General features: G+C 38.9%; 1 protein-coding gene across 1 annotated transcript; it reads right to left on the bottom strand.

Annotated features, from left to right (window-relative positions):
- Positions 1-202: 202 nt before the first annotated feature.
- On the bottom strand, positions 203-1291 carry LOC138364184 (uncharacterized). The gene has a single exon (XM_069323509.1). It carries the CDS (start codon positions 1289-1291, stop codon positions 203-205), a length of 1089 nt encoding a protein of 362 aa, XP_069179610.1.
- Positions 1292-24788: the final 23497 nt, after the last annotated feature.

The following is a 24788-nucleotide window of genomic DNA, read 5'->3' as shown; positions in this document are numbered from 1 at the left end:
AAAGAAAAATACACAACTTATTTAAATTTGTGACAAAACTTGAAAATAAAAAAATAGACCAGAGAAATTTCTTGTGAAGAAATGAATTCATAAGGTCGGTGAATTACCAATTCATCTTTTATCTAAAGATGCAAACCGTAGTTGGTGCAGTTCGCAATTATCTTGAACATTTTCATCCTTTGTTGATTTTCCATCAATTATATTATACCAAAACTTTGGTATTTTTTTTCCATGCAAGAATATCCGCCAGGAGTTCGGGAAGGCGACTATACGAGCCATGGTCCAGAGGGCACCGCGTGAAGGGGTCCATGGGGGACTCCAGCAGTAGGCGAAGCAGCGTCGACTCGTCTATCACCATCTTGGACGAGTGCAGCAGTACCGGCGCCTCCATCACTGCCTGCGTCACGCTGTCTCTGAACTCTTTCGGGACCTCCTCCGATGATTCCTGACTTTGAATTGGGAAATGATGAAAGAAAATGCCGGAATCTGCTGCCTTCTTGCTAAGAGATGACAGATACTGTGCGTGATCAAGTCGCAGAACCTGAGACAGTGATCTAAATATTTTGTTTTTACATATGTCTTTGTAACAGTTATCTAAATAGGACACAAGCATCTTGTATTTGCTTCCATCATTATCGTGTAACGCCAAGCTAATTGTAACAATTGAAACCGTGATAGTGACTAGGGTATCTGCAGCGACCTTAACCAGGCCAGGAGCTCCATAAGCCTTCCTGAGTTTCCGTATATTTAAAAACACTGTATACAAATAGAAAACGTTCTTGGCCACATATAAACCTTCCTGTTCGTTTAAATTTAGGGATTCCTCTGCCACTTGTTTAAAGACCTGCACTAGATTGTAGAGTAAAGATACTTCTGGTCCGACAATAATTCCCTTTATCTGATCTACGGCTGCAGTACCTATAGCAGCAAGGTGACCATATTCATCAAGGCTGATTAATATATCCATAATACTACTAAGTATTTGTATATGATCGCCCTCTGGCATAAGATGAGCGACATCCATATATTTTCTATTTATCACTAGACCAAAAGCTGCTTGCATTCCCGAGGTGGCATCCTGCAAGAAATTCTTTGGCCAAATGCTGATTAAGTAAACCATTTTCAGACGCAGGTACGGGTTAGGGCACATCTCCGGGTCTGTGAATATTTTCAGTATCCAGGGTTTTAAGGTGGTAGACTCGAGTGCGCTTAGATTTATGTTATTTTTAGGCTCAAAATATCGTGCTAGGTCAATAATTTCCGATAAGACATCTTCCCATTGCCCCGTCATCACGACTGAAGGCGTACGAAAGGAAAGAGTTAATGCACCTAAAATTCCAAGCTGAAACGTGCTAGCGAATAACTTCGTTGTATTGTTATTATGCAATACAATAAGATTGTCCTCTGACATGTCAATAAATTCTAAAATATCGTCCGCAGAAAATTCTTCACCGAGGGTCCTTACGTCGGCTAAGATCGATCGTGGAAGACTAGGAAAATAATCAGCGTGAGCAGTGGTATCCATTGTCGAATGTCAGTATGACAGTAAAAAGATGTTCTAACACGACAAAATGAAAATGAATAAGTAATCAGCTCTCTTGTCTAGACGTTAATATATAGGTCACCCTAAGAGGAAGTGATGTGAGATGCCTTGAGTGAGGTGTATGAGCAGCCTGCTGGACGATGCCTGACTTGTTATTAATTAAAAATAAGTTTCTAGAATAAAAATTCTATAATCAATCCCATTATATTATTTACCTGATTTCGAAAATGTACGCATTAATTTGAAATCTTTGGCTTTAAATATCTGATATCATATATTATCAAGAACTAATCAATTTATTATCAAGAACTTATCAATTTATTGTCAAGAACTAATCCACTTATTGTCAAGAACTAATTCATTTATTATCAAGAACTATTATTTAATTTTATTAGTCAATTTATTATCGACAACTAATCAACTTATTATCAAGAAATAATCAATTATTATTAAGAACTTTAATTGCCCTAACGTCTATTGTGGGAAAATTACTTGAATCGATAATTGCCAATACCATTCGTCTTCATTTAAAGAACATAAGAATGAAGACAACTGCAGAAGACCTATTGGCCCATACGAGGCAGCGCTTATTTATAACCACCCAATTCCATTCATTTACATGTTCAACCAACGCTTGAAACAATCAAGGACCACCACCACGTTACGCGGTAATTGGTTCCACAAATCAACAACCACAAATAGGAGCGGCCCCGCATGGGTCAACTACTCATATATATATATATAAGAACATAAGTACATAAGAACAAGATAACTGCAGAAGGCCTATTGGCCCATACGAGGCAGCTCATAAGAACATAAGAACAAAGGTAACTGCAGAAGGCCTATTGGCCCATACGAGGCAGCTCCTATTCTATAACCACCCAATCCCACTCATATACTTGTCCAACCCGCGCTTGAAACAATCGAGGGACCCCACCTCCACCACGTTACGCGGCAATTGGTTCCACAAATCTACAACCCTGTTACTGAACCAGTATTTACCCAAGTCTTTCCTAAATCTAAACTTCTCCAATTTATACCCATTGTTTCGTGTTCTGTCCTGTGTTGATACTTTTAATACCCTATTAATATCCCCCTTGTTATGTCCATTCACCCACTTGTAAACGTCTATCATGTCGCCCCTAACTCTTCGCCTTTCCAGTGAATGCAACTTAAGCTTTGTTAATCTTTCTTCATATGAAAGATTTCTAATTTGGGGAATTAACTTAGTCATCCTACGCTGGACACGTTCAAGTGAATTTATATCCATTCTATAATATGGCGACCAAAACTGAACTGCATAATCTAAATGGGGCCAAACTAGAGCAAGATATAGCTTGAGAACCACACCAGGTGTCTTGTTACTAACGCTGCGATTAATAAATCCAAGTGTCCGATTTGCCTTATTACGAACATTTATGCATTGATCCTTATGTTTTAAATTCTTACTAATCATAACTCCCAGATCCCTTTCGCAATCCGACTTCGCAATCACAACACCATCTAGCTCGTATCTTGTAACTCTATCATCATTACCTAACCTCAGAACTTTACATTTATCAGCATTAAACTGCATCTGCCAATCCTTTGACCATTTCAAAACCCTATCTAGATCAACTTGAAGTGATAGTGAGTCCTCCTCCGAATTAATTTCCCTACCGATTTTCGTATCATCGGCAAATTTGCAAATGTTGCTACTCAAACCTGAATCTAAGTCATTTATATATATTATAAACAACAGAGGTCCCAGGACAGAGCCTTGAGGCACTCCACTTACAACATTTTCCCACTCTGACTTGATTCCATTTATACTAACTCTCTGTTTCCTTTGGTATAGCCATGCCCTAATCCAGCTTAATATAGCACCCCCAATACCATGAGACTCTATCTTTTTAATCAGTCTTTCATGTGGCACTGTATCAAAAGCTTTGCTAAAGTCAAGGTATACAACATCGCAATCCTTACCACTATCAACTGCCTCAACAATGCTAGAATAAAAGGATAACAAATTTGTTAAACATGAACGGCCATTTATAAAACCATGTTGCGACTCAATTATTAATTTATGTTTTTCAAGATGAAGACGAATTTTATTTGCTATTATGGATTCGAGTAACTTTCCCACAATAGACGTTAGGCTAATTGGTCGATAGTTAGACGCAAGTGATCTATCTCCTTTCTTAAAAACTGGTATCACATTAGCAACTTTCCAAAACTCTGGCACTCTGCCTGACTCTATTGATTTATTAAATATGGTTGACAGTGGGTCACAAAGCTCCTCTTTGCATTCTTTAAGCACCCTGGCAAACACTTCATCCGGCCCTGGGGATTTGTTTGGTTTGAGTTTTACTATTTGTTTAAGAACATCCTCCCTGGTAACTGCTAAACTCGTCAACCTGTCCTCGTCCCCACCCACATAGACTTGTTCGGCTGAAGGCATATTGTTAAGTTCCTCTTTAGTAAATACAGATACAAAATATTTATTAAAAATACTACTCATCTCTTCATCACTATCTGTTATTTGACCTGTCTCAGTTTTTAATGGACCTATCCTTTCCCTAGTCTTAGTACGATATAACTGAAAAAAACCTTTAGGATTTGTCTTTGCTTGCCCTGCTATGCGAACTTCATAGTTTCTTTTTGCTTTCCTTATTTCTTTTTTAACATTTCTAACCAGTTGTACGAATTCCTGTTCTAAAGTGACCTCCCCAATTTTAATCCTTTTGTACCAAGCTCTCTTTTTACCTATAAGGTTCTTCAAATTCTTTGTTATCCACTTTGGGTCATTAGTATTCGATCTATTCAATTTGTATGGTATACTACGTTCCTATCTATAACCACCCAATCCCACTCATAAACATGTCCAACCCATGCTAGAAACAATCAAGGAACCCCACCTCCGCCACGTTACACAGTAATTGGTTCCACAAATCAACAACCCTGTTACCGAACCAGTATTTACCCAAGTCTTTCCTAAATCTAAACATATCCAATTTATACCCATTGTTTCGTGTTCTGTCTTGTGTTGTTACTTTTAATACCCTATTAATATCCCCTTTGTTATGTCCATTCATCCACTTGTAAACCTCTATCATGTCACCCCTAACTCTCCGCCTTTCCAGTGAATGTAAGCTTTGTTATTCTTTTTTCATATGAAAGATTTCTAATCTGGGGAATTAACTTAGTCATCCTAAGCTGGACACGTTCAAGTGAATTTATATCCATTCTATAATATGGCGACCAAAACTGAATTGCATAATCTAAATGAGGCCTAACTAGAGCAAGATATAGCTTGAGAACAACACCAGGTGTCTTGTTACTAACGCTGCGATTAATAAATCCGAGTGTCCGATTTGCCTTATTACGAACATTTATGCATTGATCCTTTTGTTTTAAATTCTTACTAATCATAACTCTCAGATCCCTTTCGCAATCCTACTTCGCAATCTCACCATCTAGCTCGTATCTTGTAACTCTATCATCATTACCTAACCTCAGAACTTTACATTTATCAGCATTAAACTGCATCTGCCAATCCTTTGACCATTTCAAAACCCTATCTAGATCAACTTGAAGTGATAGTGAGTCCTCCTCCGAATTAATTTCCCTACTGATTTTCGTATCATCGGCAAATTTGCAAATGTTGCTCCTCAAACCTGAATCTAAATCATTTATATATATTATAAACAACAGAGGTCCCAGGACAGAGCCTTGAGGCACTCCACTTACAACATTTTCCCACTCTAACTTGACCCCATTTATACTAACTCTCTGTTTCCTTTGGTATAGCCATGCCCTAATCCAGCTTAATATAGCACCCCCAATACCATGAGCCTCTATCTTTTTAATCAGTCTTTCATATGGCACTGTATCAAAAGCTTTGCTAAAGTCAAGGTACACAACATCACAACCCCTACCACTATCAACTGCCTCAACTATGCTGGAATAAAAAGATAACAAATTTGTTAAACATGAACGAGCCAGAAATGTTTTTGTTTTTTTGGTACAAGGACGTGCCGAGTACAATGAGTGAGTTGCTTCCAGGGTCACGGCGCCTTAAACAGAAAAGAAAACTCTTTCCCGGACCAACTTACTATGTAAGTCTTGCTGTTGTGCCGGAATATTGTCGGAGGGTATCGTTGCCTTATGATCAAATAAATGTTTATTAACGGCCATTTGTAAAACCACGTTGCAACTCATTTATTAATTTATGTTTTTCAAGATGGAGACGAATTGTATTTGCAATTATTGATTCAAGTAACTTTCCCACAATAGACGTTAGGCTAATTGGCCGATAGTTTGACGCAAGTGATCTATCTCCTTTCTTAAAAATTGGTACCACATTAGCTACCTTCCATGACTCTGGCACTCTGCCTGACTCTATTGATTTATTAAATATGGTAGACAGTGGCTCGGAAAGCTCCTCTTTGCATTCTTTAAGCACCCTGGCAAAAACTTCATCCGGCCCTGGGGATTTGTTTGCTTTTAGTTTTACTATTTGTTTAAGAACATCCTCCCTGGTAACTGCTAAACTCGTCAACCTTTCCTCGTCCCCACCCACATAGACTTGTTCGGCTGAAGGCATATTGTTAAGTTCCTCTTTAGTAAATACAGATACAAAATATTTATTAAAAATACTACTCATCTCTTCATCACTATCTGTTATTTGACCTGTCTCAGTTTTTAATGGACCTATCCTTTCCCTAGTCTTAGTACGATATAACTGAAAAAACCCTTTAGGATTTGTCTTTGCTTGCCCTGCTATGCGAACTTCATAGTTTCTTTTTGCTTTCCTTATCTCTTTTTTAACATTTCTAACCAGTTGTACGAATTCCTGTTCTAAAGTGACCTCCCCATTTTTAATCCATTTGTACCAAGCTCTCTTTTTACCTATATGGTTCTTCAAATTCTTTGTTATCCACTTTGGGTCATAAGTATTCGATCTATTCAATTTGTATGATATACTACGTTCCTGTGCTTTGTTTAGAATATTCTTAAATAAGTTATAAATTGAATCCACATCGAAATCCCCATTTAAGTCACCTATCGCTGGGTTCATGTCTCGCTCCAAAACCGGCCCACACCCCATACCCAAGACTTTTCAATCAATTTGACCCAAAAAAATTCTTAGGCTATTAAAATCAGTTTTTCGAAAATCTGGCACTTTAACAGAATTTACTCCTACAGGTCTATTCCATTCTATGCTAAATCTGATTTCTTTGTGATCACTGTTCCCCAGCTCACTCCCTATTTCGATGTCAGTAATTTGTGTTTCCCTGTTAGTTAACACTAAATCTAAAATATTATTTTCCCGCGTTGGTTCCTTAATGTGTTGCGTAAGAAAGCAATCGTCAATTAATTCTAGAAAATCTTCTGCTTCACTATTCCCTGTTTTGTTCAACCAGTTTATTCCACTAAAATTAAAGTCACCCATGACATAAATACTGTTAGATCTAGATGCTCTAGATATTTCATCCCATAGATGCTTTGCTTCCATTCTGTCTAAATTTGGTGGCCTATATATAACTCCTATTATAATATTATTAGCTTTTTCGTTTAATTCTATCCAAATAGTTTCTGTGTGTGGCTCAGTCTTGAATCCTTCTTTTAGATTACATTTCAAATTGTCCCTAACATATATTGCTACTCCACCTCCTCGTCTAATATATCTATCTGTGTGAAATAGTTTAAATCCATTTATTTGATATTCAGCTAGTAGTTCTCTATTTTCTACATTCATCCACGTTTCGGTAAGTGCAATAATATCTATTTTTTCTGTGCAGACAAGAGCATTTAATTCGTTAATTTTATTTCTTAGACTTCTACTGTTAGTGTAACATACCCTAAGTGAATTGTTATTTTGAGGCCCTTCTCTTTCCCTGATCATTTTGCCAATTCCTTTCTCCCACAAACACATACTTTTATTACCTCCTTCCTCCAAATCAATTCTTATACCACTATCTACTAACAGTTTAAACCCAAACAAACACCTATAACCACTGGTTCCAACAAGTTCGCAACAGCAACAACCCCAGCCCTCGATAGATGCACCCCATCACGAGCATACATTTCAATTCTTCCACAGAAGTGTTCCCAGTTGTCTATGAAAGATATTGCATTTGATTTACAATATCTTTCTAGCCGGCAATTGACACCAAGTGCCCTCGACATCCATTCATTTCCCACTCCCTTTCTTGGAAGAATGCCACATATGATCGGGATTCCTCCCTTGCTCCTAACTAATTCAATTGCTGTCCTGAATCTCTGTATTAGTTCCTCACTCCTAACTCGTCCAACATCATTACCCCCTGCACTAATACAAATAATGGGTTTGTTCCCATTTCCCTTCATAATATCATTCATGTTTCCAACAATATCACCAATTCCAGCTCCCGGATAGCAAACCCTTAATCTGTTCCCCCTATCTCTGGCACAAAACGTTCTGTCTAAATACCTCACCTGGGAATCTCCCACAACCAAAATTCGCTTCGATTCTCCCTTTTCCTTTCGAGCAGTTTGAGGGACCTGCGCTCCGCCGCTCCTCGCTGATTTCCTCGCTGCAGGAAATTTGCAATTGACGATTGCTTTCTTACGCAACACATTAAGGAACCAACGCGGGAAAATAATATTTTAGATTTAGTGTTAACTAACAGGGAAACACAAATTAATGACATCGAAATAGGGAGTGAGCTAGGGAACAGTGATCACAAAGAAATCAGATTTAGCATAGAATGGAATAGACCTGTAGGAGAAAATTCTGTTAAAGTGCCAGATTTTCGAAAAGCTGATTTTAATAGCCTAAGAAATTTTTGGGTCAAATTGATTGGAAAGTCTTGGGTATGGGGTGTGGGCCGGTCTTGGAGCGAGACATGAACCCAGCGATAGGTGACTTAAATGGGGATTTCGATGTGGATTCAATATATAACTTATTTAAGAATATTCTAAGCAAAGCACAGGAACGTAGTATACCATACAAATTGAATAGATCGAATACTAATGACCCAAAGTGGATAACAAAGAATTTGAAGAACCTTATAGGTAAAAAGAGAGCTTGGTAGAAAAGGATTAAAAATGGGGAGGTCACTTTAGAACAGGAATTCGTACAACTGGTTAGAAATGTTAAAAAAGAGATAAGGAAAGCAAAAAGAAACTATGAAGTTCGCATAGCAGGGCAAGCAAAGACAAATCCTAAAGGTTTTTTTCAGTTATATCGTACTAAGACTAGGGAAAGGATAGGTCCATTAAAAACTGAGACAGGTCAAATAACAGATAGTGATGAAGAGATGAGTAGTATTTTTAATAAATATTTTGTATCTGTATTTACTAAAGAGGAACTTAACAATATGCCTTCAGCCGAACAAGTCTATGTGGGTGGGGACGAGGACAGGTTGACGAGTTTAGCAGTTACCAGGGAGGATGTTCTTAAACAAATAGTAAAACTAAAAGCAAACAAATCCCCAGGGCCGGATGAAGTGTTTGCCAGGGTGCTTAAAGAATGCAAAGAGGAGCTTTCCGAGCCACTGTAAACCATATTTAATAAATCAATAGAGTCAGGCAGAGTGCCAGAGTTTTGGAAAGTTGCTTATGTGATACCAGTTTTTAAGAAAGGAGATAGATCACTTGCATCTACATAAGAACATAAGAACAAAGGTAACTGCAGAAGGCCTATTGGCCCATACGAGGCAGCTCCTATTCTATAACCACCCAATCCCACTCATATACTTGTCCAACCCGTGCTTGAAACAATCGAGGGACCCCACCTCCACAATGTTACGCGGCAATTGGTTCCACAAATCAACAACCCTGTTACTGAACCAGTATTTACCCAAGTCTTTCCTAAATCTAAACTTATCCAATTTATATCCATTGTTTCGTGTTCTGTCCTGTGTTGATACTTTTAATACCCTATTAATATCCCCCCGGTTATGTCCATTCATCCACTTGTAAACCTCTATCATGTCACCCCTAACTCTTCGCCTTTCCAGTGAATGCAACTTAAGCTTTGTTAATCTTTCTTCATATGAAAGATTTCTAATTTGGGGAATTAACTTAGTCATCCTACGCTGGACACGTTCAAGTGAATTTATATCCATTCTATAATATGGCGACCAAAACTGAACTGCATAATCTAAATGGGGCCTAACTAGAGCAAGATATAGCTTGAGAACCACACCAGGTGTCTTGTTACTAACGCTGCGATTAATAAATCCAAGTGTCCGATTTGCCTTATTACGAACATTTATGCATTGATCCTTTTGTTTTAAATTCTTACTAATCATAACTCCCAGATCCCTTTCGCAATCCGACTTCGCAATCACAACACCATCTAGCTCGTATCTTGTAACTCTATCATCATTACCTAACCTCAGAACTTTACATTTATCAGCATTAAACTGCATCTGCCAATCCTTTGACCATTTCAAAACCCTATCTAGATCAACTTGAAGTGATAGTGAGTCCTCCTCCGAATTAATTTCCCTACCGATTTTCGTATCATCGGCAAATTTGCAAATGTTGCTACTCAAACCTGAATCTAAATCATTTATATATATTATAAACAACAGAGGTCCCAGGACAGAGCCTTGAGGCACTCCACTTACAACATTTTCCCACTCTGACTTGATTCCATTTATACTAACTCTCTGTTTCCTTTGGTATAGCCATGCCCTAATCCAGCTTAATATAGCACCCCCAATACCATGAGACTCTATCTTTTTAATCAGTCTTTCATGTGGCACTGTATCAAAAGCTTTGCTAAAGTCAAGGTATACAACATCGCAATCCTTACCACTATCAACTGCCTCAACAATGCTAGAATAAAAAGATAACAAATTTGTTAAACATGAACGGCCATTTATAAAACCATGTTGCGACTCAATTATTAATTTATGTTTTTCAAGATGAAGACGAATTTTATTTGCTATTATAGATTCGAGTAACTTTCCCACAATAGACGTTAGGCTAATTGGTCGATAGTTAGACGCAAGTGATCTATCTCCTTTCTTAAAAACTGGTATCACATTAGCAACTTTCCAAAACTCTGGCACTCTGCCTGACTCTATTGATTTATTAAATATGGTTGACAGTGGGTCACAAAGCTCCTCTTTGCATTCTTTAAGCACCCTGGCAAACACTTCATCCGGCCCTGGGGATTTGTTTGGTTTGAGTTTTACTATTTGTTTAAGAACATCCTCCCTGGTAACTGTTAAACTCGTCAACCTGTCCTCGTCCCCACCCACATAGACTTGTTCGGCTGAAGGCATATTGTTAAGTTCCTCTTTAGTAAATACAGATACAAAATATTTATTAAAAATACTACTCATCTCTTCATCACTATCTGTTATTTGACCTGTCTCAGTTTTTAATGGACCTATCCTTTCCCTAGTCTTAGTACGATATAACTGAAAAAACCCTTTAGGATTTGTCTTTGCTTGCCCTGCTATGCGAACTTCATAGTTTCTTTTTGCTTTCCTTATCTCTTTTTTAACATTTCTAACCAGTTGTACGAATTCCTGTTCTAAAGTGACCTCCCCATTTTTAATCCTTTTGTACCAAGCTCTCTTTTTACCTATAAGGTTCTTCAAATTCTTTGTTATCCACTTTGGGTCATTAGTATTCGATCTATTCAATTTGTATGGTATACTACGTTCCTGTGCTTTGTTTAGAATATTCTTAAATAAGTTATATATTGAATCCACATCGAAATCCCCATTTAAGTCACCTATCGCTGGGTTCATGTCTCGCTCCAAGACCGGCCCACACCCCATACCCAAGACTTTCCAATCAATTTGACCCAAAAAATTTCTTAGGCTATTAAAATCAGCTTTTCGAAAATCTGGCACTTTAACAGAATTTTCTCCTACTGGTCTATTCCATTCTATGCTAAATCTGATTTCTTTGTGATCACTGCTCCCTAGCTCACTCCCTATTTCGATGTCATTAATTTGCGTTTGCGATCATATGTGGTATTCTTCCAAGAAAGGGAGTGGGAAATGAATGGATGTCAAGGGCACTTGGTGTCAATTGCCGGCTGGAAAGATATTGCAAATCAAATGCAATATCTTTCATAGACAACTGGGAACACTTCTATGGAAGAAATGAAATGTATGCTCGTGATGGGGTGCATCTATCGAGAGCTGGGGTTGTTGCTGTTGCGAACTCGTTGGAAGAAGTGGTTACAGGTGTTTGTTTGGATTTAAACTGTTAGTAGATAGAGGTATGGGAATTAATTTGGAGGAAGGAGATAATAAAAGTATTTGTTTGTGGGAGAAAGGAATTGGCAAAATGATCAGGGAAAGAGAAGGGCCTCAAAATAACAATTCACTTAGGGTATATTACACTAACAGTAGAAGTCTAAGAAATAAAATTAACGAATTAAATGCTCTTGTCTGCACAGAAAAAATAGATATTATTGCACTTACCGAAACGTGGATGAATGTAGAAAATAGAGAACTATTAGCTGAATATCAAATAAATGGATTTAAACTATTTCACACAGATAGATATATTAGACGAGGAGGGGGAGTAGCCATATATGTTAGGGACAATTTGAAATGTAGTCTCAAAGAGGGAATCAAAACTGAGCCACACTCAGAAACTATTTGGATAGAATTATACGAAAAAGCAAATAATATTATAATAGGAGTTATATATAGGCCACCAAATTTAGACAGAATGGAAGCAAAGCATCTATGGGATGAAATATCTAGGGCATCTAGATCTAACAGTATTTACGTCATGGGTGACTTTAATTTTAGTGGAATAAACTGGTTGAACAAAACAGGGAATAGTGAAGCAGAAGATTTTCTAGAATTAATTGACGATTGCTTTCTTACGCAACACATTAAGGAACCAACACGGGAAAATAATATTTTAGATTTAGTATTAACTAACAGGGAAACACAAATTAATGACATCGAAATAGGGAGTGAGCTAGGGAACAGTGATCACAAAGAAATCAGATTTAGCATAGAATGGAATAGACCTGTAGGAGAAAATTCTGTTAAAGTGCCAGATTTTCGAAAAGCTGATTTTAATAGCCAAAGAAATTCTTTGGGTCAAATTGATTGGAAAGTCTTGGGTATGGGGTGGGGGCCGGTCTTGGAGCGAGACATGAACCCAGCGATAGGTGACGTAAATGGGGATTTCGATGTGAATTCAATATATAACTTATTTAAGAATATTCTAAACAAAGCACAGGAACGTAGTATACCATACAAATTGAATAGATCGAATACTAATGACCCAAAGTGGATAACAAAGAATTTGAAGAACCTTATAGGTAAAAAGAGAGCTTGGTACAAAAGGATTAAAAATGGGGAGGTCACTTTAGAACAGGAATTCGTACAACTGGTTAGAAATGTTAAAAAAGAGATAAGGAAAGCAAAAAGAAACTATGAAGTTCGCATAGCAGGGCAAGCAAAGACAACATAAGAACATAAGAACATAAGAACAAAGGTAACTGCAGAAGGCCTATTGGCCCATACGAGGCAGCTCCTATTCTATAACCACCCAATCCCACTCATATACTTGTCCAACCCGTGCTTGAAACAATCGAGGGACCCCACCTCCACAATGTTACGCGGCAATTGGTTCCACAAATCAACAACCCTGTTACTGAACCAGTATTTACCCAAGTCTTTCCTAAATCTAAACTTATCCAATTTATATCCATTGTTTCGTGTTCTGTCCTGTGTTGATACTTTTAATACCCTATTAATATCCCCCCGGTTATGTCCATTCATCCACTTGTAAACCTCTATCATGTCACCCCTAACTCTTCGCCTTTCCAGTGAATGCAACTTAAGCTTTGTTAATCTTTCTTCATATGAAAGATTTCTAATTTGGGGAATTAACTTAGTCATCCTACGCTGGACACGTTCAAGTGAATTTATATCCATTCTATAATATGGCGACCAAAACTGAACTGCATAATCTAAATGGGGCCTAACTAGAGCAAGATATAGCTTGAGAACCACACCAGGTGTCTTGTTACTAACGCTGCGATTAATAAATCCAAGTGTCCGATTTGCCTTATTACGAACATTTATGCATTGATCCTTTTGTTTTAAATTCTTACTAATCATAACTCCCAGATCCCTTTCGCAATCCGACTTCGCAATCACAACACCATCTAGCTCGTATCTTGTAACTCTATCATCATTACCTAACCTCAGAACTTTACATTTATCAGCATTAAACTGCATCTGCCAATCCTTTGACCATTTCAAAACCCTATCTAGATCAACTTGAAGTGATAGTGAGTCCTCCTCCGAATTAATTTCCCTACCGATTTTCGTATCATCGGCAAATTTGCAAATGTTGCTACTCAAACCTGAATCTAAATCATTTATATATATTATAAACAACAGAGGTCCCAGGACAGAGCCTTGAGGCACTCCACTTACAACATTTTCCCACTCTGACTTGATTCCATTTATACTAACTCTCTGTTTCCTTTGGTATAGCCATGCCCTAATCCAGCTTAATATAGCACCCCCAATACCATGAGACTCTATTTTTTTAATCAGTCTTTCATGTGGCACTGTATCAAAAGCTTTGCTAAAGTCAAGGTATACAACATCGCAATCCTTACCACTATCAACTGCCTCAACAATGCTAGAATAAAAAGATAACAAATTTGTTAAACATGAACGGCCATTTATAAAACCATGTTGCGACTCAATTATTAATTTATGTTTTTCAAGATGAAGACGAATTTTATTTGCTATTATAGATTCGAGTAACTTTCCCACAATAGACGTTAGGCTAATTGGTCGATAGTTAGACGCAAGTGATCTATCTCCTTTCTTAAAAACTGGTATCACATTAGCAACTTTCCAAAACTCTGGCACTCTGCCTGACTCTATTGATTTATTAAATATGGTTGACAGTGGGTCACAAAGCTCCTCTTTGCATTCTTTAAGCACCCTAGCAAACACTTCATCCGGCCCTGGGGATTTGTTTGGTTTGAGTTTTACTATTTGTTTAAGAACATCCTCCCTGGTAACTGCTAAACTCGTCAACCTGTCCTCGTCCCCACCCACATAGACTTGTTCGGCTGAAGGCATATTGTTAAGTTCCTCTTTAGTAAATACAGATACAAAATATTTATTAAAAATACTACTCATCTCTTCATCACTATCTGTTATTTGACCTGTCTCAGTTTTTAATGGACCTATCCTTTCCCTAGTCTTAGTACGATATAACTGAAAAAACCCTTTAGGATTTGTCTTTGCTTGCCCTGCTATGCGAACTTCATAGTTCCTTTTTGCTTTCCTTATCTCTTTTTTAACATTTCTAACCAGTTGTACGAATTCCTGTTCTAAAGTGACCTCCCCATTTTTAATCCTTTTGTACCAAGCTCTCTTTTTACCTATAAGGTTCTTCAAATTCTTTGTTATCCACTTTGGGTCATTAGTATACGATCTATTCAATTTGTATGGTATACTACGTTCCTGTGCTTTGTTTAGAATATTCTTAAATAAGTTATATATTGAATCCACATCGACAAATCCTAAAGGGTTTTTTCAGTTATATCGTACTAAGACTAGGGAAAGGATAGGTCCATTAAAAACTGAGACAGGTCAAATAACAGATAGTGATGAAGAGATGAGTAGTATTTTTAATAAATATTTTGTATCTGTATTTACTAAAGAGGAACTTAACAATATGCCTTCAGCCGAACAAGTCTATGTGGGTGGGGACGAGGACAGGTTGACGAGTTTAACAGTTACCAGGGAGGATGTTCTTAAACAAATAGTAAAACTCAAACCAAACAAATCCCCAGGGCCGGATGAAGTGTTTGCCAGGGTGCTTAAAGAATGCAAAGAGGAGCTTTGTGACCCACTGTCAACCATATTTAATAAATCAATAGTCAGGCAGAGTGCCAGAGTTTTGGAAAGTTGCTAATGTGATACCAGTTTTTAAGAAAGGAGATAGATCACTTGCGTCTAACTATCGACCAATTAGCCTAACGTCTATTGTGGGAAAGTTACTCGAATCTATAATAGCAAATAAAATTCGTCTTCATCTTGAAAAACATAAATTAATAATTGAGTCGCAACATGGTTTTATAAATGGCCGTTCATGTTTAACAAATTTGTTATCTTTTTATTCTAGCATAGTTGAGGCAGTTGATAGTGGTAAGGATTGTGATGTTGTGTACCTTGACTTTAGCAAAGCTTTTGATACAGTGCCACATGAAAGACTGATTAAAAAGATAGAGGCTCATGGTATTGGGGGTGCTATATTAAACTGGATTAGGGCATGGCTATACCAAAGGAAACAGAGAGTTAGTATAAATGGAGTCAAGTCAGAGTGGGAAAATGTTGTAAGTGGAGTGCCTCAAGGCTCTGTCCTGGGACCTCTGTTGTTTATAATATATATAAATGATTTAGATTCAGGTTTGAGTAGCAACATTTGCAAATTTGCCGATGATACGAAAATCGGTAGGGAAATTAATTCGGAGGAGGACTCACAATCACTTCAAGTTGATCTAGATAGGGTTTTGAAATGGTCAAAGGATTGGCAGATGCAGTTTAATGCTGATAAATGTAAAGTTCTGAGGTTAGGTAATGATGATACAACTTACAAGATATAAGATACGAGCTAGATGGTGTTGAGATTGCGAAGTCGGATTGCGAAAGGGATCTGGGAGTCATGATTAGTAAAAATTTAAAACAAAAGGATCAATGCATAAATGTTCGTAATAAGGCAAATCGGACACTTCGATTTATTAACATTATCGTTAGTAACAAGACACCTGGTGTGGTTCTCAAGCAATATCTTGCTCTAGTTAGGCCCCATTTAGATTTTGCAGTTCAGTTTTGGTCGCCATATTATAGAATGGATATAAATTCACTTGAACGTGTCCAGCGTAGGATGACTAAGTTAATTCCCCAAATTAGAAATCTTTCATATGAAGAAAGATTAACAAAGCTTAAGTTGCATTCACTGGAAAGGCGAAGAGTTAGGGGTGACATGATAAAGGTTTACAAGTGGGTGAATGGACATAACAAAGGGGATATTAATAGGGTATTAAAAGTATCAACACAAGACAGAACACGAAACAATGGGTATAAATTGGATAAGTTTAGATTTAGGAAAGACTTGGGTAAATACTGGTTCAGTAACAGGGTTGTTGATTTGTGGGACCAATTGCCACATAACAATGTGGAGGTGGGGTCCCTCGAATGTTTCAAGCATGGGTTGGACATGTATATGAGTGGGATTGGGTGGTTATAAATAGGAGCTGCCTCGTATGGGCCAATAGGCCTTCTGCAGTTGCCTTTGTTCTTATGTTCTTATGTTCTTATCCCCTTTTACGTCACCTATCGCTGGGTTCATGTCTCGCTCCAAGACCGGCCCACACCCCATACCCAAGACTTTCCAATCAATTTGACCCAAAAAATTTCTTAGGCTATTAAAATCAGCTTTTCGAAAATCTGGCACTTTAACAAAATTTTCTCCTACAGGTCTATTCCATTCTATGCTAAATCTGATTACTTTATATTGCCAGGAGCAACGCAACTGGTATCTACAGGACGCCTTAATCTGCTTGACCATCACGATCGGACATAAGGAAGTGATAGCTGAAGCTATTTGAACCACTTCTCTGCCGGCACTCGGATGGTAATCTTGCTCATAGCATTTTATCAAATCACCTCATTCTTTGGGGCACACGTGAGGAACACAAATGCGAACAAGCCTGAATAGTCCCCAGGACTATATGCGACTGAAAACTCACACCCCGGAAGTGACTTGAACCCATACTGCCAGCAGCAACGCAACTGGTATCTACAGGACGCCTTAATCCGCTTGACCATCACGACTGGACATAAGGAAGTGATAGCCGAAGCTATTTAATTGCTATTTTAAATTTAAAAGCTATATTTTTTCACAGAGGACGGGAGAGACATCTCCCGCCAACACATCACAAGGCGCAGTGTGGTCACAATGCGACCAAATCGTCTTACGGTCAGAGCTACTCCACTTGACGGTCATGCTATCAGAAGAAGCAATACTTTAAAGGTCCTGAAGGACGTAACTGGCCTCAAACCCGCTGACATTAGTCAGGAAGGTGAAGATATCGTGCTCTACTTTTCATGTGAAGAGGAGCTAGAAAAACTCCTCACTAACGATGCCATTCTTCGCAAAGAGCACTACCTACATCCTCACTTCCCTCGTCAGTTCGTGGCCGGAAGAACTGTTTTTACCAGCAGGACCAGCCGGTGGATCGCTGAGCGACCTCAACATCATATCATAAACAATATCGAGGACGAAAATCCTCAAACCTGTCGGTATTCATCCTAGAGTTCTGCAACACCGACAAAACATCAATGAAGATTACGTTCACCACCATAGCTGCGGCCACCCAGGCTGCCACACAAGGATTCTACTGCTTCGGCCTAAAAATACCACCCCACCAAATAAAAAAGGAACGATACCATGAGATCCAGCAGTGCTTTAAGTGCTACGAGCTCTCCCACCCGACCAACAAGTGTCAGCACCCTGTCCAGAGGTGCAGCCTGTGCGCACTGGACCATCACTACTCCATATGCAAGGCAACAGTCCATCACTGCTTGCTCTGTGATGGCAATCACCCCGCAATTTCTTACCGCTGCCCCCGCAGACAGGAAATCATCAAGGCCCAGGTTGAAGCCAAAAGAAACAACTTGTCTACTTCCTCGACCAGAGCCCCAAGCGTTCAACTCACCACCTTAGCTCTTACTAGTCGACCAGAAAACTTTCTGGTCCTACCAACATGTGGCTCCTCCCAGCAGGCGACACAGTCTTCTCATTGGGTACCCAAGGTCCCCAAGGTCCCACAGGCTCCTTCACAGCCCCCTGAATCACGTGCAGGCATTATCCCTGGTCTTCTTAAACTAGCGGAAAGGCTTGCAGGACCAGACAACCAGCGCTTTGTCAGTGAACTAAACACATTATACATAGACAATGGCCTGGCCCCCATCATAGCCACTGGCGTAAGTCTCACTGCCTCCTCTACCACTCCGGAGACTACCACCAGGACGACCATGCGGTCAACTTCAACACCGACTCCAGAACCGCCCATGACCCGGGCGACACAAACAGAGGTAATTCCTTCTCCAGCTCCCAACACTCCTACCATCACTATCTCAGCAGCCGCGCTAGCAGACGTGCTGTCTACAAACGATAACAATAACAATATTTCAGGAGCACCACCAGCGCTCCTGAAATAGCTACAACCACCAATCAACGACACCTAAACCTACCTAAGGCTGCGAGGCGAAAGACAAAAACGCCCACTACGGAGGTTACGGACTCCTCAGACGAGGAAATCATAGTAGGAGCTCCACCGCTGCATCACAAATACGACACCTACACGGTTCAAGACTTCCTCATGGAGGCCACGTCACCAAACTCTAACGACAGCACTGCTCAGCCACAGTCGCAGGCAAAGAAAAAACGGAAAACCTAGAGGTCTACACTAACCCCACCATAACTGGTAGAGCCAGCCCTCCAGGCTGAAAACCATCATGAAGACCCCCATCCATCGCCACATCTCTAGTATCAGCCACTGATACAGATAATGGCTCCAAAGAGCCTCCACTTACGGGCTCACCATAGCCCGTGCTACTGGAACTTATCGTTCTGAGTAGCAAATCTTAAACAACAACAACGAAGCTATTTGAACCACTTCCCCGCCGGCACTCGGATGGTAATCTTGGGCATAGCATTTTTACAGCAATAATGGAAGGATTAGTGAAGGAACTGGTCAATCTAGTTGGAGATCTGAGGACAGAGCTGGATTCGCTACGGGAGGAGGTACGACAGCTGAAACAACATCAGGAAGAAGCAAAGGAGGCGACCAGTATTAAAAAGACCTCGTCTTGGCAAGTTGTAGAGGACAAGAGTCTTTAGAAGACCTTAGCAAAACCGACACCTAATAGCCTAATGACTTCTAACGCATTTGATGTGTTAGAGGACGAGTGCTGTGGTGAACCTGTAGTTCAACGAGGAGGCAAAGGCAAAGCAACGAGGAACATTGAAGCGCAGGTCCCGCAAAGTGCCCTAAAGGAAAAGGGAGGAACGAAGTGAATTTTGGTTGTGGGAGATTCCCAGGTGAGGTATTTAGACAGAACTTTTTGTGCCAGAGATAAGGGGAACAGGCTAAGCATTTGCTATCCGGGAGCTGGTATTGGTGATATTGTTGAAAACATGAAAGATATTATGAAGGGAAATGGGAACAAACCCATTATTTGTATTAGTGCAGGGGGTAATGATGTTGGGCGAGTTAGGAGTGAGGAACTAATACAGAGATTCAAGACAGCAATAGAATTAGTTAGGAGCAAGGGAGGAATACTTATAATAATAATAATTTTTATTTAGGCAAAGGTACATACATAAAGAGATTTTACAAAGTTTGTTGGCTTTATAGATAAGAGCTAGTACATACAATGCCTAAAGCCACTATTACGCAAAGCGTTTCGGGCAGGAAAAAACACTACTGACTAAAGCTTAAAACTAATGGGTAAAAAGAAAAAAATGCGTTGAGTACAAATAAAAATAGAGGTAAAAGAGGGGGGAACATTGTTGAAAAAACAGCACAAATACAATTACAAATTATTACAGAAAATTACATTAAAACAGCGTTGATTTGACAAAAAAAAAAAAAAACATACATGGGTTGACAATAGAGAGGTAAGGTAGGTTACAGGGAATTTATTAGGTATAGCTTCGTTTTTAACTTAAACTGGTTGAGAGAGGTACTGTCTTTAACATGGTTGGGAAGGTCATTCCACATTCTGGGCCCCTTGATTTGTAGAGCATTTCTGGTTTGATTAAGTCGTACTCTAGGAATATCAAAACTGTATTTATTTCTGGTGTGGTGCTCATGGGTTCTGTTACAACCTTCTATGAAGCTTTTGAGATCAGGATTGGCATTACAATTTAGCGTTTTGTATATGTATAGTACACATGAGAGAATGTGCAGTGACTTAATGTCTAACATATTCAGGGATTTGAGTAGGGGTACCGAGTGATGTCTGGGGCCAGAATTGGATATTGTCCTAATAGCAGCTTTGTGTTGAGTAATTAGAGGACGTAAGTGATTTTGGGTAGTAGAGCCCCAAGCACAAATACCATAGTTGAGATATGGATAGATAAGGGAGTAATAGAGAGTCACCAGGGCAGGGCGTGGTACATAATATCTGATCTTAGAAAGAATGCCCACAGTTTTTGAAACTTTTTTTGATATGTTTAGAATGTGTCCCTGGAAATTCAGCTTGTGGTCAATGAGAATGCAAAGGAATTTGCCATCTAATTTGTTACAAATTTGGGTATTTGGGTATACCAAATTTGGGTATACTTATCATATGTGGCATTCTTCCAAGAAAGGGAGTGGGAAATGAATGGATGTCAAGGGCACTTGGTGTCAATTACCGGCTGGAAAGATATTGTAAATCAAATGCAATATCTTTCATAGACAACTGGGGACACTTCTATGGAAGAAATGAAATGTATGCTCATGATGGGGTGCATCTATCGAGGGCTGGGGTTGTTGCTGTTGCGAACTCGTTGGAACCAGTGATTAGAGGCATTTGTTTGTGTTTAAACTGTTAGTAGATAGTGGTATGGGAATTAATTTGGAGGAAGGAGGTAATAAGAGTATGTGTTTGAGGGAGAAAGGAATTGGCAAAATGATCAGGGAAATTGAAGGTCCTCAAAATAACAATTCATTTAGGGTATATTACACTAACAGTAGAACTCTGAGAAATAAAATAAACGAATTAAATGCTCTTGTCTGCACAGAAAAAAATAGATATTATCGGGCTTACCGAAACGTGGATGAATGTAGAAAATAGAGAACTATTAGCTGAATTTCAAATAAATGGATTTAAACTATTTCACACAGATAGATATATTAGACGAGGAGGGGGAGTAGCCATATATGTTAGGGACAATTTGAAATGTAGTCTCAAGGAGGGAATCAAAACTGAGCCACATACTGAAACTATTTGGATAGAATTAAACGAAAATGCAAATAACATTATAATAGGAGCTATATATAGGCCACCAAATTTAGACAGAATGGAAGCAAAGCATCTATGGGATGAAATATCTAGAGCATCTAGATCTGACAGTATTTATGTCATTGGTGACTTTAATTTTAGTGGAATAAACTGGGTGAACAAAACAGGGAATAATGAAGCAGAAGATTTTCTAGAATTAATTGACGATTGCTTTCTTACGCAACACATAAAGGAACCAACGCGGGAAAATAATATTTTAGATTTAGTGTTAACTAACAGGGAAACACAAATTAAGGACATCGATATAGGGAGTGAGCTAGGGAACAGTGATCATAAAGAAATCAGATTTAGCATAGAATGGAATAGACCTGTAGGAGAAAATTATGTTAAATTACCTGATTTTCGAAAAGCTAATTTCAATAACCTAAGAAATTTATTGGGTCAAATAGATTGGAAAGTCTTGGGTATGGGGTGTGGGCCGGTCTTGGAGCGAGACATGAACCCAGAGATAGGTGACATAAAAGGGGTTATCGATGTGGACTCAAAATATAACCTATTTAAAAATATTCTAAGTGAAGCCCAGGAACGTAGTATACCATATAAATAGAGTAGATCGAATACTAATGATCCAAAGTGGATAACAAAGGATCTGAAGAACCTTATCGATAAAAAGAGAGCGTGGTACAAAAGGATTAAGAATGGGGAAGTCAGTTTAGAACAGGAATTCGAACAACTGGTTCGAAATACTAAAAAGGAGATAAGGAAAGCAAAAAGAAACTATGAAGTTCGCATAGCAGAGGAAGCAAAGACAAATCCTAAAGGGTTTTTCCAGTTATACCGGACAAAGATTAGGGAAAGGATAGGTCCATTAAAAACTGAGACAGGTCAAATAACAGATAATGATGTAGAGATGAGAAGTATTTTTAATAAATATTGTATATCTGTATTTACTAAAGAGGAACTTAACAATATGCCTTCTGCCGAACAAGTCTATGTGGGTGGGGACGAGGACAGGTTGACTAGTTTAGCAGTTACCAGGGAGGATTTAATTAAACAAATAGTTAATACACTTTCCGGCCCCCTTCCATGGTAAAAAAAAAGCGGTATGTGCGCGCGGCGTTTTTGCAGCGTAAGCGTAAAAACAAAAATGTGTATACTCTTTTTACTTTCCTTACCTTAGTTCTCGAGCTACGTATTTCATTTTGGTACCAACGTGTTCGCAATAAAATTCTCTAGAAGAACATCAGTAAAAAAATCACGAAACGTATAGGGATACCAGCACCAAATAAATAACTACGAAGATGACTCGCCGTGAGCGCCCAACAGCAACAAAATGTTTTTACTCTTGGGATTGTTATCACCTCCACACTTAATGTCCTACAGCGTTAATTTTGGTATCAATGGACTCGCAATGAAATTCCCAACACGGGGATATGAATATAAGCGAAAATAATGATTGCGGCCCGCCCGAAAGAGTGTGGGAAGTGGTCAAATTGTTACCTGGTATCGGTGACGGGACGACGCACGGCGCTTTGAAAGTTTATACTTATTTCACTCTCATGACATTAATTTTCTATGTACGTCATTCATTTTTGTGTCAATGTGTTCGCAATAGAATGTTCTATGAGCCCATAGGTAAAAAAGATCAACAAAGCGTAAGATAGAATAGCGCCAAATATAAAACAAAGCTGGAACATATCAGTGAGCGTCAAACACACACGAAATGGTTTTACTGTACTGTTGTTATGTTTGTCAAGTTTATACTTGTTGCACACAGTTATTTTTGGTTGTACATTGATCAGAATAAAATTCCCTAAACAGACATATGCATATAATACATGATATGGGGGAAGCATTACCAGTATAAACGGCTAAAGTCACCCACCTGCAACCTGTTTGGGACATAATACCATTTGATCGAAGTGGTCCACACCTTTCATGAACTTATTGTACCATGCAGCCTAGTGGTAAGAAAGAGAGCCTCATGGCGCGCAGATCAGAATTAGTCTAATGCACCAAATCCTTCTAGTCTGAGCAAGAACAGGACCTCCAATAACTGGAGGAAACAAAGAAGCACTACTCCACAAGGCAACAGCAACAGAATAGATGAGGGCAGCAAAATGAATATACCTGCTATTGCCTACAAGACCTCCCAAGCAGAAATGATGATCCCTACTTCATCAAATGCCCCAGTAGCTGGATGTAGCAAAAGACGCTTCAACCCAACCAAGAATCTCCTCTCCCACCAAGAAAAAAGTCTCCACTCCAGTCAAGAAAACACAAGCCGTCGGTAAAATCAACAATGTAAAAACCATGGACTCAAGGACAACGGAATAATGGACAATCTCAAAATTATACAATGGAATATTCAAGGATTCAAAAACAAAGCACAAACACTAAGAGCAGTGCTTCTCAAGGACAGCATTGATATTGTTCTACTTCAAGAAACACTCACCAGGACTGAATGAAATATCAATATCCCAGGATATCAAGGTTTCCACTGCCCTATAGCACAAGGTGACACCAGAGGCATTTCAATTCTAGTAAGAAATCATATCAATGCCACGGCAATATCACGCAATAGACCTGCCCAAATGTGGCGAGAACGTCGAAATTAAGAGAGTTAATCTCACTGTGAGGAACTCAATGCTGTCCATCTTCAATGTATATAAGAGCCATAGAGAACGCGACATGGATTTCTCAGCAATCTTTGAAATAGCAGTCACTACACCTACTATCATCTCTAGCGAAATAGTGAATTACTACTTGATTCACAAAGAACCGACGCCGACGGAAGACATATTGAACACCTTTTGGATGAAGTGCCGGAAATCAGTCTGCTTAATTCGACGGAACCAACCCACATTGGTGGGGGAAAGCTGGATCTCACGTTTGTTTCCACCAGTATTTATGAGTTGTGTCAGTTGATCATATCCTGACCAGTGACCACTAGGACTACAAAAACAGTTATTTTTTTTGGAGGTATAGCACTACCTCCTAGACCTCCAGCTCCCGAGCCCGGATGGGACTTTATCAAAGGTCAATGGGTATAACTGGTAAAGTAGGACGCTGGATACTCAATTTGCTGTCGAACAGAACACGAAGAGTAACATTCAATCAAGTAAAATCGAGTACGAGCACAGTTAAAAGCTCTGTACCTCAAGTCCTTGCAGCACTGCTGTTCCTTATTCTATATCAGATATAGACAAACACAAGTCGTGTCATCCTTT

The sequence above is a fragment of the Procambarus clarkii genome, chromosome 12 (genome assembly GCF_040958095.1).
Source record: "Procambarus clarkii isolate CNS0578487 chromosome 12, FALCON_Pclarkii_2.0, whole genome shotgun sequence".
Lineage (NCBI taxonomy): Eukaryota > Metazoa > Arthropoda > Malacostraca > Decapoda > Cambaridae > Procambarus > Procambarus clarkii.
Note: the sequence above shows the minus strand (reverse complement) of the source record. Positions and strands in the feature narration are given on the sequence as shown.

Coding starts and splice junctions, on each gene's coding strand:
- LOC138364184 (XM_069323509.1), bottom strand. CDS start 1,291: ATGACGGGGCAATGGGAAGATGTCTTATCGGAAATTATTGACCTAGCA.